The 15,215-nt window shown below is 49.8% G+C and overlaps 1 protein-coding gene across 6 annotated transcripts in view; it reads right to left on the minus strand.

Annotated features, from left to right (window-relative positions):
- VPS13B (vacuolar protein sorting 13 homolog B) overlaps positions 1 to 15,215 on the minus strand; it is a 333,604-nt gene that overhangs the window by 77,540 nt on the left and 240,849 nt on the right. For all 6 annotated transcript variants that reach the window (XR_010304753.1, XM_064154029.1, XM_064154027.1 and 3 more), the window contains exon 36: positions 9,279 to 9,686. Coding sequence is in view for 5 of the 6 variants with exons in the window: in XM_064154029.1 (XP_064010099.1) it covers positions 9,279 to 9,686 (408 nt within the window). In the remaining variant the exon portion in view is untranslated. The remainder of the gene's footprint in view (positions 1 to 9,278; positions 9,687 to 15,215) is intronic.

Here is a 15,215-nt window from a genome sequence, read left to right on the forward strand (position 1 = left end):
GTGAGAGACTTCTCCTTTTCTTGCTGCAAGCAGAATGCTCTGGTACAGGCGAGGATCACAGCCTCTGCCTTCCCAGCAGCTTTAGCCATGTGCCCTTCTGAGGGTGAAGTGACTTCTAGCTTAAAACCTGCTCTGCTCTTAGCCAAGAAAGAATGCAGAGAGCATTCAAACTTGCACAAAGTAACCTCTTGAGAAAGCTTGAAGCAAACAAATGGAGCTCAGCAAGCACAAACCCTAACAGGCAATAGTAAGTAAAGAGCTCTGTGGCTCGGAGAGAACCTCCCATAGGATACCACTATTAAGGAAACCTGGAAAGCATGAGATTCAAAGAGGAACAACCTCACACCCTAATGGGAGCAAAGAGACACCATCCTGCACTGTAAGGAAGCTTAAGACTGCTAATGACATACAGAGATGCAAAGTGTATGCTCAGGGGTGACCTCACACCTGAAGGGAGGCTGTGGCCAGGTGGGATTGGGCTCTGCTGCCAGGCAAACAGCAACAGAAGAAGGGGACACAGACTCAACTTGTGCCAGGGCAGGTTCAGGCTGGATGTTAGGAGGAAGTTGCTGGCAGAGAGAGTGATTGGCATTGGAATGGGCAGCCCAGGGAGGTGGTGGAGTTGCTGTGCCTGGAGGTGTTGAAGCCAAGCCTGGCTGGGGCACTTAGTGCCATGGCCTGGTTGACTGGCTAGGGCTGGGTGCTAGGATGGGCTGGGTGAGCTTGGAGGTCTCCTCCAACCTGGTTGATTCTATGATTCTACATGGGCAAGGACAGAAGTCTCTCTCCCTTTGACTCTCAGACAAGCCACTGAGAAGCTGGAATCTGCTCAAATGGTGAAGTTGCTTTGCTGTAACTAAAGCAATCATCTCAGCAAGGTGAAGATGCAAAAGAATTCTCCTCTGGTTTATTCCCTCCCACACATTGTTTCCAGTCAGTCCTTTCATGCATCTTTCACAAACTTCTATTGTTGAATTCAAACTTCAGTTAAAGCAGGTTAAAGTCTACATTTCAAGTGAACTTGAGATCCCAGAATGGCTCAGCTTGGAAGGGACCTCACAGATATCTCCTCCAAACTCACCACCATGCCCAGGGACACCTCTCAGCTAGACTCAGATGCTCAAGGACTCATCCAGCCTGGCCTGCAGCACCCCCACCAAGGAGGCAGCCACAGCCTCCCTGGGCAGCCTGTGCCAGGCTCTCACCACCCTCACACTCAACAACTTCTTCCTCAGCTCCACTCTAGCCCTGCTCTGCCTCAGCTCCAAACCATTCCCCTTGGCCTGTCTCCAGACACCCTCAGGAGCAGTCCCTCTGCAGCCTTCCTGCAGGATCCCTTCAGGCACTGGCAGCAGCTCTGAGGTCTCCTCAGTGTCCTCCCTTCTCCAGGCTGTGCAGAAGTAACAGATCTTCAGAAATGAGAGTTGCTGTGTGTAGAGGTTAACTTGTTCTGTGTGGATCACTGCTCGTGAACCCCAAGACACTTCAGTATGTGCAATAATTTACTTCTAGGACAAACAGTTTCATGACCTTTAAAATCCTCCTCCAAGAGACTAACCAGTGTGAAGCACTTGCTGTGGCCAATGCAGCCAGTGTGCAGCCAGGCCCACAGGAGCCCCCCCAGCTGCCTGCCACACTAGCTGGGGAAAACACACGGCAGAGCAGGCTTCTGTGTGCCACTGGCAGGATGGCACACAGCCTAAGGGACATCCAGATGTTGAGATACAGCTGCAATAATGCAGCAGGGTTTGATCAAAAGGCTGGCACCTGCTTGGCAGCATCAAGAAATGAACTTGCTCAGAGATGTGAAGAGATGGAGATCACCACAAAAGAGTAGTGAAGAAAAATCACTGCAGGTCAGCATTTGCTTTGATGTTCCAACATCATTCTTCTGTTAGTCAGTAGAGACTTGATGCTGACATTTACCAATACCTCTAACCTAGCATCTGAGCAGCCTAACAGATCAGGGTTTCTATATAACCATGCTACAGTTCTATTAGCATTTACAAATTATAGGGAGCTCCATGTTTGTGAAGCCTTCCCCTGTGGACAAACCTGTTTGTGTGTCTGGAAAGAAGAGAGCCTGCTTGTTTTACTAGGGGCAGCCACCACAGCCAAAGACGACTTGCAGCAACAACCACTTTGTGCTGGGGCAAACCAGGTGATCTGAATCAGCTCCAAATGAAACAAGTGGAAATCACAGAACCATAGAATCAGCCAGGCTGGAAGAGAGCTTCAAGCTCAGCCAGCCCAACCTAGCACCCAGCCCTGGCCAATCACCCAGACCATGGCACTAAGTGCCCCAGCCAGGCTTGGCTTCAACACCTCCAGCCACGGCCACTCCACCACCTCCCTGGGCAGCCCATTCCAATGCCAATCACTCTCTCTGCCAACAACTTCCTCCTAACATCCAGCCTTGCTGCCCTGCTCTGGACACCTTCCAGCACCTCAGCATCTCTCTTGAATGGAGAAGTCCAGAGCTGGACACAGCACTCAAGGAGTGGCCTGAGCAGTGCTGAGCACAGGGGCAGAATGACCTCCCTTGTCCTGCTGCCCACACTGTAAGCAGGAGGTTTTTTTCCTTCTGTTATGCTCTGTTTGCTCTTCCTTGGAGTCCTGTTTGGTTCACTGCAGCCACCCAACACGACACAGGATATGATTTTAGTTGCCAAACTTGTACGTGGGAAGAGCATTTCAAGGAAATGGAAACACAAGCAGTGTAATAAATACAGCAGGAACAGAGGAGAGAGGGGAGAGAGACTCCCATGGTCCCTCCATGCAATCTGACTGCTGGAGATACGTCAGTGATTGGTTTCCTTCCTGCCTCCTGCATCAGTGTCACACATTACTAAGGTAAGAAGCTGTGACAGGTGCTCCTGAGCATCCGCTCTGCACACCTGCAAATCCAGCAGCTAGCTCAAAGCTGCCCAAGACACTGAGCTTTGAACACCTGAAGATGCTCTTATGATACAGCTGCCCATGGGGCTTTTCTTCCGGTTAAGAATTCAGGTCTCTCGTGTAATGAGTAGCTACACTGCAGTTACGCTGCTCCAATGGCAGGTATCCTGTAGGAGGTATTTCTGAGAAGAAGGGGTGACTAAGCCCTGGAAACAACCCGAGGGCAAACGCTGCAGTCAGCTTAACAGCCAGCCAGGAACTGCCTCAGGTCTGGGAACGGCAGCGGCAAACACAGGGCGAGACGCAGCAGAGGGCAGTTCTGCAGGAGAGACTGAACCGGCAGCCTGCTGCCTGCGCTGCATTTCCCCTCAGCCCTGAGCTCAGTCTCCTGATAGCTCACTCTCCCCAGGAGAACACTATTTACACACTACCAATTAAGTGTCCTCTGGTGACAGACAGGTTTTCAGCATCACACGGGGACACATGTGGGCTCTGTGAAGAGAGGAGATGTGCAGCAGGAGGTAAAGAGAATGCCATGATCTTAGCCAGGCCAAGCCCTTGAGTTTGTCACTAATAAATGTCCCCAGGCCTTTAGCAGTCCTGGCTGCTGGGAGCCTGTTTCCTTCAAATACTTCAAACACTAAAACCCAGGAACATTTATTATTTTAATCCATTACAGGCAGTGCTTGATTTAACTTTATTGGTTGTGGTAGTGGTAGTAGTTATAGTGGGGGTAAAGCTATGTTCTTTTACACATCATTTCAAAAGGGCTTAATTATATTTTATAGCCTGGGCCAGGAATCCTGCTTGTTTTGTGTCTAACAAGGTTCAAGTGGAGTTCAGGTCAGTGATGAATCAGAAGAGAAGTCAGTGATGGTTATCTCTGAAATGCGCTCATCTCCCTCTAAGAGGAGCTGGGCAGGTACATCACCTTCACTGCACTACTGCATGCTAATCACTTGGTGATTTGCTAACCTGGGGTCACTTCTGATGCCTGTTCACAGAGGGCACAATAAAGTTGAGAGCTGAAGGGATCTTAATTTTCAGTCAAGGCTTTCTTTGGTACACAGTAATTCTGAACATGTCAAACATTATAGTGCCTTCTCTTACTCTGCTTAAGCAGAGAAAAATGCATAAAGAGAAATAATCAACCAGGCTGGAAGAGAGCTCCAAGCCCATCCAGTCCAACCTAGCACCCAGCCCTAGCCAATCAACCAGACCATGGCACTAAGTGCCCCAGCCAGGCTTTGCTTCAACACCTCCAGGGATGGCAACTCCATCTCTCCCAACCAAGTGCCACAGCGGCAGGAGCAACACTGCCTTGAAGATAGTGCCTGCAGCACCTGAAGTTTAGAACCTCTATAACTCAGTGAGCTGTGCTTGTGCAAGTCCAAGGCTTGACAGACACATGCAGGCCACACAAATTGAACAGGTTTCCCTGTGCTCTTGGGACATGGTTCCCCAGGATTACGATCAGACCAGATCTGGTCTCCTATGTTCCAGCTGTCTCCTCCCTTCAAGCCTCCTCCCCTTCCCTGCTTTCCATACGGAATTCTCTTTTGTGCTGTCGTGGCCATTAACCTGTACCTGTGTAGTGAGCAGCTGAAGGGGGAGATCTTGCTGGAAACTTTTCTTTCCTGTTGGATTAATTTTCAGACAGCTTGAAGCCCTGCCTCAACTCCCTGAACAGCTGCTTGAGTAAGAGAGCAAGAAGGAGGCACAGCGTGGAAATGTGTGGCCACAGTAAGCTCAACTTCTGAAGGAAGTGCACCTCCCGTTGGAACTAGATGAGCCTTGTGGTCCCTTCCAACGCTGAGTGCCTCTATGATTCTCTTGTTTAGGCAGCAGCTGGTGATCTCAGGCCGTTGAACAGACTCTGATCCAGAAGCAGAAGGATTGTGCTGCCAGGACATCAACAATTTAAACAACTTGTGGAGGTGGCCCTCAAGCCCAGGCAGCGAAGGCTCACCTCTGGGCTCTCTGCCCCCACTACAAAGCGCAGACTGAAGCGGAGGGGCTGCACAGACAGCGCCGCAAGTGCGGGGCAAACATTCAGCTTTCCTTGCTCCCTGCATTGCCTCGCAGAGGTCAGTGGCTCTGACTCCCGGGCCGTGCTCCCTCCCTACTGCTGCTGCACACAGCGCCGGGATTCACGTTAAAGAAGCTGCAGCCTGAGCGATCTGTGCCATAAAAGCTGCAGCGCTCACAGACCCACCCGTGCGTGCTCTGCAGTGCGTTTCATCCGGAGCCCGCTCCGCAGCCAGGCTACGCGAGGCGTAAGCGCAGCGGCGCGGGGCGCAGGCAGCTGCCCGCAGCTCGCCGCTCCTGCCCGGGCTCACGCTCTGCGGGCTGGCAGGACGCACCCGCGGGGCATCTGCCCGGGACTCCCAGCGGTGCTCGGTCCCGGGACGGGGGTGTCTCGTTTCACGGATTTCAGGCCATCTGTTCCTCCCTCCTACGTTCTACTCCCGCAGCACTACAAACGCACCTCCACCTCGGGGACCATAGAAAGGAATTAGAATTCTTCTGCTTCTCATTATCACAAGATTCAGTAACTCATTTCATTGTCAGGATAATCCCCTTTTACTCCTTCTTTTGTGCTTGCAGGGGATGCCAAAATGACAAATAAAAGCCCAGATGTTAGAGACCTGATGAGGTCTCCACCTTCTCATGAGCGTTGGGTTTAAGCTACTCGTGACGTGTGTCAGATCCGACAGGATCCTGCTGCCCACACCCAACACTCGTTAGGCTTTGTTAGTGATTTGTGTAGGTGCCTGCAAGCTGCGCTTCCACCTCCAGCCTCAGCGGTCACTTGCACACTTGCTCTGCCCTCTGGCTGTTACCGACACAGAATGGATCTGCTGTTCCACTGCTGGACAGTGTCCATTTCTTCCTAAAAGTAACAAAGGTCTCCCGGGTGCTGTAAAAGGCTTCTCACTGCTGCATATTATTTTAGGTAGTCAGATCTAACTGAATGCTGTATTGCCCCATATCTGCAGCATCCAAAGGCTTCCACAGTGCCTTACCAGACACTTCTTCAGCCCCTTAACTCCAAAGTGAAGTTTAGTCTTTGCTATACACCAGTTAATAGCAACGTTTAGCTTCTAGCACTGTCTGTAAAGTACCTGAGGTGTGCAGTTGCTTTCAGGTTTAGTACACATGACTATGACTGCCATTAGCAGGTGCTGAAATGCTGCTCTGGGGCTTTGCCCCAGTATCTAAAAAGTACTCCTCTCTCCATCTGGGGCAAAGGGTGGGGAGCGCTGGCTATGGTCTCTGGAGTATTTTCTGTCTCTATCTCAGGCTGTGTAACAGGACATGTAGAAACTAATCACAGAATCACAGAATGGCTCAGCTTGGATATCTCCTCCAACCTCACCACCATGCCCAGGGACACCTCTCAGATAGACTGGGTTCACAAGGCCTCATCCAGCCTGGCCTTCAACACCCCCACCGAGGAGGCAGCCACAGCCTCCCTGGGCAGCCTGGGCCAGACTCTCACCACCCTCACACTCAGCAACTTCTTCCTCAGCTCTACTCTAACCCTGCTCTGCCTCAGCTCCAAACCATTCCCCTTGGCCTGTCTCCAGACACCCTCAGGAGCAGTCCCTCTGCAGCCTTCCTGCAGGATCCTTTCAGGCACTGGCAGGCAGCTCTAAGGTTCCCCTCAGTGTCCTCCCTTCTCTTCTGCAGGCTACACAGCCCCAGCTCCCTCAGCCTGTGCTCACAGCAAAGCTGCTCCAATCCCTGGAGCATCTCTGTGGCCTCCTCTGGCCTCACTCCAGCAGCTCTGTGTCCTCCTTCTGCTGGGGACAGCAGGACTGGAGGCAGGATGGGAGGTGAGGTCTCAGGAGAGCGTGGAGGTGTTCTCATTCGGCACAACTGCACTGTGAGTGTTCATCACTTACAACTTAGCAGTGAAATAAAGGAAGGAATTATTTCTCTCTTTCCCAGGAGCTACATCTTCCTACTCTCCTAAGAAATGAATAAAAAAGCTAAGTCAGAAGGCTGCCAGCTTCCATCATTAACTCTGGAAGGGAAACTGATAATTAAAACAAATTCCTAGGGCAAGTTTCTGTCCTCATCCCAGCTGAAAAACAACCAAGGCCTTACAGAAGGTCATGCACTTTTGTTGTCCCCCATCAGGGAGGAAGTACACCGACAGCACATCCTCGTGAGGGCTTTCTTGCTAAGTAATTCCTAGCAAAGGGCTCCTTACAAACCAGCTTCCATCTCCTCCCTGAAACCTCATCTGGCAAAGGGGTCGTTTGCACTGTTTATAAAACACTGTCACATAAAATGTGCAAAACCCCCTCTATTTCACTAAAAATAGCTTGGGTAAGGCCGGGATTAGAGTAGTTTCTACTGCTATAATTGCTCCTTTGTAGTTTTTTCCATGATGTTTCTGAGCAGTGTTTTTAGCTGTGTTTATTAAAGTCAGCACATCAAAAAGGATCAAAGGGAAAGCTAGTGAGAACCAAAGAAGTCCCAAGTGTATCGTGTTGTCTCACTGGGGAGTTATGCAGATTCAAGTAAACAAGTGCAAATTGTTGAGGTTTTAATGAAAATTCTCTGCAATTATTGTATCTGAAGTCCCTCTGTCTAATAACATCTGCACAGCAGATGTCTGTGCCGTACAAAAGGCAGCAGCGCTCCCTTCGCTTCCTCTCTCTTAACAGTCCATCTGAGATGCCTGCTTCTGTCACTCTGCTTAGTTTGCTTCAGCAAGTAATTCGTAAAATGCAGCTGCTGCAGATGGTCCCCACAGCTATCTTACTGTAAAGTCAAAGGCACGGGGAAGGATTTGTGTACTGGTTTCATTCTATAAAGACAAAAACCTGACATTAACCCTGCTCGGCTCCAAAGGCTGCTCTATAAAGCCTTCAGTAAAAAGAGAAGCAGTGAAGGGCTGACAGATTTAAGTACTCCTTGCTCCCAAGACATAGCTACTACACTTGCCAAGGAAATGGATGTAGTTTGCATAATTGCTTTGTGAAAACAAGCCGAATCTGGTTAGTAAGTGTGCTGCTTTTAGCACAAGGTTAGAGTCGTGGGATCATCACAGAACACCACTTCCCCCCGCCGAATAACGCAGCCTCTCTCCTGAAGTTAAAATTTCCACTTTGGATTCTATCTGTGCTTTAATTTCAAAGGAAGAATTTCAAACACAGCCCCAAACCATTTCCTCAGAGGCCCTCTGACAGTTTCACTCAGTGCTGTGTTGGTGTGTCCTTTGCCAGCTCACTGTACCATCACAACAGCCTGCAACCCCCTGCACCTCTACCTGCCTTTTTCTACAGCACGGGTAAGGCAGCTTGCACTGCAAAGAACTGTGGGAAGAGCTTCTCGATGTCTATCTAGTGTCTGGCTCTGACAGTTCTCCACACAGATTAACTCGTTTCCATTTGCACCAGACTCAGCATCAGCACTGCTTTATTAACAGTGCCTGGCAGACTAGAAGCAGGCTGAGATTGATCCATTCACAGGCCTGTGAGGTGGAAAACAAAAGATCGGCTTCCTCAGACCGCCAGAAGAATTAAGACACAGAACTTCATGGCAATTGCTTCTGAGGCTTATCGTGAAAGGCAAGGTATGGCCTTCTCAGGTGATGAAAAGCTTCAGGGTGAGTGATTACACACTGCTGAGTTTGCCAAATGCTCCAGGGCACAGTGACGGAACAGCTTGGCTGTGATATGCTGAAGCTTGCTGTGGACACCAGAATGAACCCTGGGATGGACGATGTACAGATGATGGAAGGAAAGCGGAGGGAAAGAGGATCATGACACAGAAAGATTATGACACAGAAGCATTTGAAGGGCAGCAGAAAGGCCTCGTGCTCAGCTGCAGTGCTCTCGGTGCTGGGGCTGCAGCCCATTTGGAAAGCGTGGGAACCAGGCTCTGCTCCTGCCTGCACTGCTCTTTATTTATGGCTACATCAGGAGCTTTGGGCCCCAGCCCTTCCTCAGGCTTCCATGGCCTATGGACCTCTTATTTCTCATTCTAAACTTTTAAAACAATAAAACTTGCTGGCCTGAGGATAAGTATTCCTGATGAAAAGGGAATAAATCACCACCTTGCTTGGCTTACAACTTGTTTCTCTCAGCTACAGACCATTTTACCTTGCAAGCCGCTCTGCCAACTGCCTGCCTCTGGCTCATCTCCACGTCATGCGAATGACCTTCACAATTTGATTAAAAGAAGTGCCCCTGCCCATGGTGGGGAGGTCAGAGCAGATGATCTCTGAGGTCCCTTCCAATCTGAGCCATCTTGTGATTCCATGGTAGCTAAAGGAGCTCCCTCCCATGCCCACACTTCAAAACAGTTCCTATAGCACCACCTGCACACATCAGCAGCACTTCCAACTTTCAGAAGCCTCTTACCTGCAGTTTTATGTCCACCTTTAACAGTCAGGCTCCCGCTGAGGTTTGATAAAGAGACTAACAAAGAAGGTTTACTGGGATGTGGGATGGTTTCCATCGAAACCACCATCTGAACAGTGTGAATGGAGATCTTCTGGAAGCAGGAAAGGGCTTGCCACAAGCTGCCTTGCACCGAAGCCTTTTGTGCAGCACTGCTGTGTGCTGCAGGGAGCAGATCCGCGGTGCTGGGGTGTTTGGGTAACGGAGAGGCATCTTCCTCTGGAATAACACCAGCTGATGGAGCAGCCTCCTTCCTGGGCTCATCATCATTTCTGCTTATGATTTTCTTCAAGAACTGGCTTATTTGGTCAAGTTTGACAAAGCTGAGATTTGCTTTCAAAGGTTTTGACACATCCACATTTACGTCAGCTGTAGGAGAGAGTTGGAGAAAGAGGTATGAGAAGCTGCAGTGCAATTACCCAAGCAATGTAAAGGCATGAGGCATTTCAGTTATGAGAATGCTGTGCTTACTGTTTGATTAGCTGGGCAGAATCAACAGCAAAACACAAAGTGCAGTGAGCACAGGTGCAGAGCCCTTGTCCTGTCTCTAGACACCCTCATGGAAAGTGCCTCTGCAGCCTCCCTGCAGAATCCTTTCAGGCACTGGCAGGCAGCTCTAAGGTCCCTCTGGAGTCTTCTCTTCTCCAGAATGAGCACCCCCAGCTCTCTCAACCAATCCTCACAGCAGAGTTGCTCCAGCCCTTGGACCATCTTTGTGACCTCCTCTGGCCTCACTCCAGTAGCTCTGTGCCCTTCTGCTGCTGGGGACACCAGAGCTGGGGACAGGACTGGAGGTCAGGTCTCAGCAGAGCCAAGGGGCAGAATCCCCTCTCCTGCCCTGCTGCCCACACTCCTTTGGCTGCAGCCTAGGATAGGATTTCCCTTCTGGATACTTCTGTACCAACAGTTCTAATTAAAGGCAAGGGAAAGAAAACGTCAGGAGACTGGAAAAACTCTCCTTGGCAGGGTGTTCTTGGCTTTGCTACCTAAGTTTGTAAATGGGGAAATGAGGAAAGGATCCTCACTGCCTGCTGTGACAGCTCTCACACCTAACAGCTTTGTCAAGGGCAGGTTCCATTGCCAACACTTTCCCATAGCAGTACATCCCAAAAGAGGAAACAACAACAAAAACAGCTACAGCCAAAAAGCTGATTAGACTGAAGTTGACAGAAAAGGGGTCAAGCTAAAGGCAGAGAGTAAATGTGTTGAGGAAGACTTAAAAGGAGAAGAACATGAGAGCACTATTTCTCTCTTGGGCTTCCTCAGGGTAGGGAGGACACAAAGCGCTGGTGAAGCTCAGCACTGGAACTGGCAGCTGCGGTCCTGGGCCTGTGTTCATCACTGCTCCTGGTCACTTGTTTTCACAAACACTGCACTCTTCTGAGACAACCACAGAACCATAGAAACAAGAAGGCTGGAAGAGAGCTCCAAGCTCAGCCAGCCCAACCTAGCACCCAGCCCTGCTCAACCAACCAGACCATGGCACTAAGTGCCCCAGCCAGGCTTGGCTTCAACACCTCCAGCCACGGCCACTCCACCACCTCCCTGGGCAGCCCATTCCAATGCCAATCACTCTCTCTGACAACAACTTCCTCCTAACATCCAGCCTAGACCTGCCCTGGCACAGCTTCAGGCTGTGTCCCCTTGTTCTGTTGCTGTTTGCCTGGCAGCAGAGCCCAACCCCACCTGGCTACAGCCTCCCTGCAGGCAGCTGCAGGCAGCAATGAGCTCTGCCCTGAGCCTCCTCTGCTGCAGGCTGCACCCCCCCCAGCTCCCTCAGCCTCTCCTCACAGGGCTGTGCTCCAGGCCCCTCCCCAGCCTTGCTGCCCTTCTCTCAACACCTTCCAGCACCTCAACATCTCTCTGCAATGGAGAAGCCCAGACCTGGACACAGCACTCAAGGTGTAGCCTGAGCAGTCTGAGCACAGGGGCAGAAAAACCTCCCTGAGCCAGCTCAGGTTGCCATTGGCTCTGCTGCCCACCTGGGCACACTGCTGCCTCATCTTCATCTCCTCTCTCCCAGCACCCCCAGGTCTCTCTCTCCCTGCCTGCTCTCCTCTAGAGATGTTAACTGAAATGTTCAAACCCCTAAACTCCAGCTGAGCAACCATTGTGTTTGTAGTCCTTGCTCAGTTCTGCACTTACAGTGCCAAAGAACCTTTAACATTCTTTCTAAGAAAGCCTCAAGTGGTGGACAGAAGCAGTGGAAACTGTTGAAACATGAAGACAGATGTTCAGCAGCTTCTCCAGTTACTCAAAACAGGCTAAAAAGAGATGTTGCAATGCACAGGGTCACCTGGATGCAGGGGGGATATTTCCAGGGTGCAAAACCCAAGGGTGACAATCTTCTTGTCTGAAACACCACCCAGCACTGTGCAGATTCTACAGCAGTGGGAAAACACAGCTCCCTGGCACTCAGCAACCCTCTGAATTGCCCAACATTACATCAGACAGGGCAGAAGATAGCTGCAAGTCACCTTTAACTCCTCAACTGCATCACTCTCCCCTTTGCCTGCTAGTGCCTGGCTACCACAATTACACCTCAGTGCTCTCTTTAGATGTAAGACATAACAGCAGCAGCTTCCTTTGCCCACTGGTAGCTATTTCCAGCCAACAGACAGCAAAGCAACAGCTGTGCCTGTAGACAGATGGCATGCAATGGAGCTCTGAGGATGTTTCACTCAGACCAGACTAGATGGTATCAAAGCAACATTTCTACAGTGTAGCAATGGGTGTGGAACTTGAGTTGGCTTTCTCCCTCCCTCATTTTCTCCACTGGTTACATTTCAGTCTGACCAAACTAGATGAGATTAAAGCGGCACTACTGCAGTGTAACACCTGGGTGTAGAACTGGAAGTGGCCTTTCTCCCTCTCTCATTTTCTCCCCTAGTTACATTTCAATCTGACCAAACTAGACGGGACTAAAGCAGCACTCCTGCAGTGTAACACCTGGGTGTAGAACTGGAATTGGCCTTTCTCCCTCCCTGATCTTCTCCACCAGATCTCTGACATTAGGCTGTAAATCCTTGCCTGTCCATTATTAGTTTCTAATTACCCTTCACAACTTTCTGAACAGCTACTAGGGAAGAGAATGATGAAATAACTCTTGAGTTAAAAGGAGATTAAATCAATCTAAATAAATTACTTTTATTATATGCTCCCACCATGCCGAGAGATGACTTAACAGTGAGAGGAAAAGAATCACATTGCAATAATGAGATCAGAGAGGGAATTCAGCTCCCAGAGGCGATTCTGGGGAGTTTATGTTAATGTACACCTTGTGGGGGACCAAAAATCAACTGGAATGGTTTCCTGAAAACTGTTTCCAGCTATTTTCTCATTTAAAAAGTTCCAACTTCACTTGACCCATTAGTCATCATATTACTTACATTTATGATGTATTTTGAAATCTATTACAAAAAAGCCAATGGATTCAATATGGTCTATTTGAACAAAATCATAACATCTATAAAAGAAAACCTACCAGCAGCCCTCTGAAATTTCTGTCTGAAGCTATTTATTTCCCAGCTATTTTATTGCTCACAGCTTCAGATAGAAAATGTCAGCTCAAATACCAGTGTTTTGCCCTTGATCTCCACGACATTCAGATTTGTACTGTGGAGATAAAGTCTTACTCTCTGAGCTCGGGATAATGATATTACCAAGCAGGACTTTCAACCGTTAGGCTGAGGATGAATAAGCAACACAAACATAACAGAGCTCCTAGCAAGCTGCTTGAGGTCAATCCCAGCTCTTACTGAAGCCAGAAGGGCTTATTCTAATATATCCTATAACTTAATGCACTCCAGGTTACCATTTCTACCAGTAATAACTACCACAGGATACTCTCGAGATGAAAACCCAGAAAGTAAACATCATTAACATTTTATAGGCTTTATTTGTAAGGCTGGGATCCTTCCACAGACTGTGAGAAATGCTGGGCTGTGGGGGAGAAAAATCAGGCATTTCCCAAGAGCTCATTCCCTTCTCCTAGTCCTCCTCCTGTGAGGGAGCTCCCATTTCTCCTGGCTAACACAGAAGAGGTCAGGGCTTCTTCCCTCGGGCCGGGCACGGCCTCGCTCTGCCCCAGCCTAAGGAGGCTGTAAGATATGAAACCACAGAAACAGCTCTGCTACAGAAGAGCAACACTGCTGTCCCTAAGCTCCCAGGAGGGCTGCATTTCCTACTCCCAGCAGGAGAGGAGTGGATGACAGGGAGCAAACACTTTGTCACGAGTGATATTCCTTCTCTAGGAGCCACCCATCCTGATGTAAGGAGTCTGAGAGGAAATCTGAGGAAGGTAAAGGTAATCTTGAGCCCTGACTCTCATTCGGTGTCAGGGTGGCCCTTCAGTCAGGAGGAAATGGCCCAACTGCAATGATCCCATTTATGAAAACAGAGAGAGAAAGACAAGGAAAGAAAAGATTAGCTGCACTGTTCTCAATTGTCCCTGGGCAGGCATCAAAAGAGAGACAAATTACAAGAAGCTGAAAAGCGAGAAGAACACAAACTAATTGTTTTTATCCTCTAATTCATCACTCCCAATTTGGATCAAGGCAAGAGAAGGAAGAAACTTGAGACAAGGCTTCAGAGGCCATCTGCAGTCCATCTCGCATTCTGCCTCTGGGAGACAGATGCCAGTTAGTCTGCAAGAGGCTGGCAGGCACTGCTCAGTATTCCTGCCTGCTGCACCCCCCAGAAGCAGCTCTCTAGGGCCAGTATGGACGCTGCAGCCCTCGGCAGGCTGAGCCACCTGGAGCCATCGGGGCGCTCCCACCTCCATGCGACAGCATGTTGGTGACATCACGCCAAGGTGAGAGCTGTGTCAGGCCAGTGCCAGGGCCTGAGATGTCAGACGAGGCCCAGAGTGAAGTCATTCATTCTTTTCCAGACAAGTATGATGCCTGTGGGTCGGGAAGACCAAGGGCACCGTTAGTGAAGGGTGCGGGATGGAGCTGCTGCTCCCAGCACGCTGACAGAAGCTAAGCAGCTGTGCAACTGCCAAACACACTCCAGAAGTGTGCTGGAGCCTGGGTGGCAAGGCCAGAAACTGGCGTGGGGGCAGTGGGAAGTAAAGTAGACCCCTAGGGCAGGGACACGCTAACCCTCGAAAGAGAGCCAGAGAAGCAGCGGCACAAGGCAGTGAGATGAAGTAAACTGCTCCAGGCCATAGAGCAGATTGGTGGAGAAGAGAACTCACTCACAGGTACTGACTCCTTAGCTGCTGAATAAGACATCCATATTAAGACACACAGGCAAAACTAAGAGAGACCCTGATGAGCTGTTTCAAATGGGTCAAAAGGCTGCCAACAGGCAGACAGGTTGGACTCCATGATCCTAGAGGACTCTTCCAACCTGGGTAATTCTGTGACACAGATGCCATGAAAATCTTTTCTGACTTAGGCATGTGGCTTGGGGGTGCACTTTTGGGCATTTAAGAGACTAAATGTCAAATGCTGTGGGCACTGCTTTGGGAAGGCCCCTTGATAACGTTCCACAGTATGACACTGATATTGTAGCCAATAGATGTGTCGAAGTGTGCTGGTCTGAGGCTAGCTGGAATATTTCAGTGAGAAGAATTAGATGACAGGCTGTGAAAAGCAAACAATGCTGATGTCTGCTGCACTCATAGGCTTGCTGATATGTATAAAACCAAGGACATGAACACAGATAAGAGAGTGTGAGCTCTGAGCCTGTGCTTTCTCCCTGGGCTGCTTTCTGTGTAACTAATCCTCCTGCTTCTAACCCCCCTTGCCGACCCTCCAACCTCACCTTGCACGTAAGGCAGGCTCTGGGATAAGGCAGAGGGGTGGGAAGGAGGTGGAAGGGTGGTTGGGAGCCCCTCTGGGGGCTCTGGTTTCTGGAGGGCTGCTGTGTTTCTGTATTGCCTTTCCCTTG

The sequence above is a fragment of the Pogoniulus pusillus genome, chromosome 14 (assembly GCF_015220805.1).
Source record: "Pogoniulus pusillus isolate bPogPus1 chromosome 14, bPogPus1.pri, whole genome shotgun sequence".
NCBI lineage: Eukaryota > Metazoa > Chordata > Aves > Piciformes > Lybiidae > Pogoniulus > Pogoniulus pusillus.